Here is a 4,103-nt window from a genome sequence, read left to right as displayed (position 1 = left end):
AGAGTACATGAGAGCAAGATTAGGAGAAGAGAGCAGAGAGAACATTTTTGGAGATCTTTTCTTTTTCTTCTTTAATCCTTTGTACAGTCCAGACTTCATCTCCCTCCCAGTCTATACCCCCTGACCACACCCCTTCCCATGTCTCCTTCCTCCCCCATCTCCAAGAGGGATGTCTCCCCACCACCAGACCTCCCCACTTCCTGGGGCCCCAAGTCTCTCAAGGGTTAGGTGCATCTTCTCTCACTGAGGCCAGACCAGATATTTATCTGCTGTATGTGTATGGGGCCTCCTATCAGCTGGTGTATGCTGCCTGATTGGTGGCTCAGTGACTGAGAGATCCCGGAGGTCCATATTAGTTGAGGTTGCTAATCTTCTTGTGGGGTCACCCTCCTCAGCTTCTTCCAGGTTTTCCCTAATTCAACCACGGGTGTCACCAGCTTCTGTCCATTGGTTGGGTGTAAATATCTGCATCTGACTCTTTAAGCTGCTTGTTGGGCCTTTTGGAAGGAAGCCATGATAGGCCCCTGTTTGGAACACATCATAGCATCAGTAATTGTGTCAGGCCTTAGGGCCTCCCCTTGAGCTGGATCCCAATTTGGGACTGTTACTGGACTTCTTTACTTTCAGGCTTTTCTCCATTTTTGTTCATGCAGTTCCTTCAGACAGGAACAATTCTTAGAAAACATTTTAGATATAGAACTATCTGTATTTAGGGGAAATATACAAAATGCATAAACTTGTATGTAACATTATGCTTTTAATAAAATTATTTACTGTTAAAATCAACCCAAAACAAACAATCCCCCCCCCACTTTTCAAAGTGTCCCTTTTTCTTCCTGTGACTTCAACTAGCAATCTGGGAGTTAGAGCCACACAGTTCCTGCAGACGTAGAACAATGTCTACTTTTCTTAATTCCCCACTGTTTTATTATGAGTTGTTAAATGCCCAGGTTCATATCAGAAGGAGCTGCAGTTTTCTGGTCTCAAGACAGGAACTCAGACAAATGGGTCATTAAACTACTGCAATATAGTTGGATCAAAATAGCTTGAAAATTTACAAAATATTCACATTAATATGATATGAAATGAAATGTAAACATTTTATTATTAAATTTTTCAGCAATCCTAAGTATCTCAGAAGACCAAGTCTTCAGCACCCATCAAAGACTGATGCTCTTCCCCCCACAGAACAAGTGGGGACACTACAGACAGGTGAGCCACAGGTGGAAAAGGCTTTGTAGATACCTTCCTTCAAGGACATGAGTCAAATGAAACAAGAAAGAGGCTGACCACAATAAATATCACAACCTTTTCAGGCTCCAAGCAGATACACTACCCAGATAGATAAAGAGATAAAAAAGCAGAACAAGCAGTTAGAACAAATGCTAAAATCTGAAAATAAGTTCATATCAGAAGGAGCAAAAAAGTCTAGCATTGCTAATACATCTACAGTATAATTTTCCCAGGAACAAAACAGACAGGCAAGACAAAGGAGAAGGAAGATCAGGTCCCTGTCATGGTGTCCCTCCATGTGTTCTTGTTAAACTACTTAACTCAGCAATATAGTGGACCATTAGATATTGGCTGGTGGGCTTTCACATTTTGTATATTTGTGAAAAATTCTACAAAATATTCACATTAATATGTTTATAGAATGAAATTATGTTTCAAAATTTCAATTTTTATCATTATATCTGGTTTAAGTTTCAATTTTTTTTTGCAAAATCCCCTGCTTTATTCTTTCATCAGAAACATGAATTTTAGTGAATTCTCCTTTATATCTCTATTCACTCACATCTTACCAAAAAGGCTGTAGATAAAGGGGTTCTTTTAGCATGGTCACCACTGTTCCACACGTTTTATCCATCAAAGACATGACAGTCTCCTTCACATGTAGAATTTTATTACTGGAAGGACATAAATAAAACTTGAGACCAATGACTGTCCCATAGAACAGTGACACTACAGACAGGTGAGATCCACATGTGGAAAAGGCTTTGTAGATACCTTGAGAAGAAGGGACCTTGAGAATGGAAGACACAATTCTTACATAGGACATGATAATGAGGGCAAATGGAAGGACAAGAAAGAGGATGACCACAATAAATATCACAACCTCATTAACACGGGTATCAGAGCAGGCCATGTCACGGAAAAAGTGGGGGATCACATTGTCCTCACAGAATGACAATCTGGCCATGAGCAAGGTGTGCAGCATGGCATGGAAGGTGGTCAGCACCCAGGACAGCACCACCAGACTCACACAGAGCTTGGGGCTCATGATGCTCATGTAATGAAGGGGGAAGCAGATGGCCACATAGCGGTCATAGGCCATGGCCACAAGCAGGAAGTTCCCGAGGTCTCCAAAAAACAGAAAGAAGTATATTTGTGCCAGGCATCCTGAATAGGGGATGGATGGTACCTGGCTCTGCATATTCTGCAGCAACTTGGGCATTGTGACAGAGGAAAAGCAGAGGTCAGAGAAGGACAAGTTGCTGAGAAACAAGTACATGGGTGTGTGGAGATGGGAGTCCAGTAGAATGAGGATGATGATAATGAGGTTCCCCAGGATGGTGGTGAGGTACATGGACAGGAACAGGGCGTAGAACACATGCTGGTGCTCTGGGGGGATGGGCAGGCCCAGGAGAAGGATCTGGGAGATGACAGTTTGATTCCTTTCTGTCATGGTGTCTATGGTACCTTTAAGAGAAAATATATCAGCTTTTAAAGTAAACGTGATCATGTGTTCTTGTTAATCATCTGTTATGCGGTCAACAATATTAATTCCTCAGTCATCACAGTAATTGCATATATATTCCAAATGTTTGTTGATTCTATAATACTGATGATTGAATATTTCGTTTTTCTATTATGCTGCAGTGCTCATTACCCCATAAACATTTTGTATATTTGTTTCTGAGACACAGTTCAACATTTTTTCCTCTTACCTGTCCCGATTTTTCACTATTATTTTATGAATATTAAACAACAGTAGTTAACTCTTTTTTTACTATTAGTATCTCAGGACATGGCCATGGTCTGAAATGATGTTTTCTGTTTGTTAATAATGGATCCACATACTCTCAAAATTCTATCATGTATAAACTCATTGCCAATAGTCTTTTCTTTTCCTGTAGATTCTGCTTTGCATTGCTAACTAATTATCTTATCTGAAGTTCAAGATAGAATTCTGCACTAAACCCGTTTCAAATACTTCTTCTATCTTAATGGTGTTGTTTAGCTCCTCAAGACCTCCTATCCCCTGCTTTTATAGTTGAGCAAAAGGAATTCCAAATAACATCATTTTGAAACATGAATTTTAGTGAATCACTTGTTTGTTGTACCTTCAGTCTAGGACATCTGATAGGTTTTCCTGTGTGTTCACTTGCTGTTCCTTCACATCTTACCAAAAGGCCATATTCACAGAGTAATGTGGCATCTTCTGTCTCCTGGAATATCAAGGCAGATATTTCCTTTATGTCAATGTCTGTGTTGGCAAACCCCTTTTCAACACGTTTTATCCATACAGTTGTGTTCTGAGATGATAATTTGAATTTTTCCTGATTATTGCTTCAGGGGGATTATCATTGCTCTTAAGAAAAAGGCATACATGTTAGCATGTACACAGCCTCACAGTTTTATTTTACTGTGCAGTAAAGCCTTTGTTGGAAGTCACAGTATTTTATCTCCAGTTTTCAAAACTTGCCAGTTCTCATTACTATCATTCTCTGTAGTCTGTGATTTCTTCACCCAGTGTATCCTTCATGATTTAATGTTAATGATTTAATGTTTCATCTAATGATAAAGACATAAAATTTTTATTTCAAATAGAATAGATACACTTTTAAAATTTTTTGAGTATATAAACTTACTACATAACAATTTAGTGTGAAAAACCTGAAATTCTGTAATGAATTTCAGACAAAAATTTTATATGCACAAAATTTTACGGGTAGGTCAGATGTATGATTTTTCTGTAATGTTGGTGACTAAGAATAACATTTTTATGCTTCAGTTTTGAATGTCATTGAGATTAATGTAGGGAAATGAATGTGATGATTATTTTTATAAATTATTGAAAATATAAAACAAAGGATGTATTT

At 38.5% G+C, this 4,103-nt stretch overlaps 1 protein-coding gene across 1 annotated transcript; it reads right to left on the bottom strand.

Annotated features, from left to right (window-relative positions):
* Positions 1–1,791: 1,791 nt before the first annotated feature.
* LOC116910282 (olfactory receptor 1-like) lies at positions 1,792–2,686 on the bottom strand. Its single transcript, XM_032914155.1, is given in 2 exon segments — positions 1,792–1,830; positions 1,832–2,686. Coding segments are annotated over 2 exon segments (894 nt in total).
* Positions 2,687–4,103: the final 1,417 nt, after the last annotated feature.

The sequence above is a fragment of the Rattus rattus genome, chromosome 9 (assembly GCF_011064425.1).
Source record: "Rattus rattus isolate New Zealand chromosome 9, Rrattus_CSIRO_v1, whole genome shotgun sequence".
Taxonomy (NCBI): Eukaryota; Metazoa; Chordata; class Mammalia; order Rodentia; family Muridae; genus Rattus; species Rattus rattus.
This window is presented reverse-complemented; position numbering and strand designations above follow the sequence as displayed.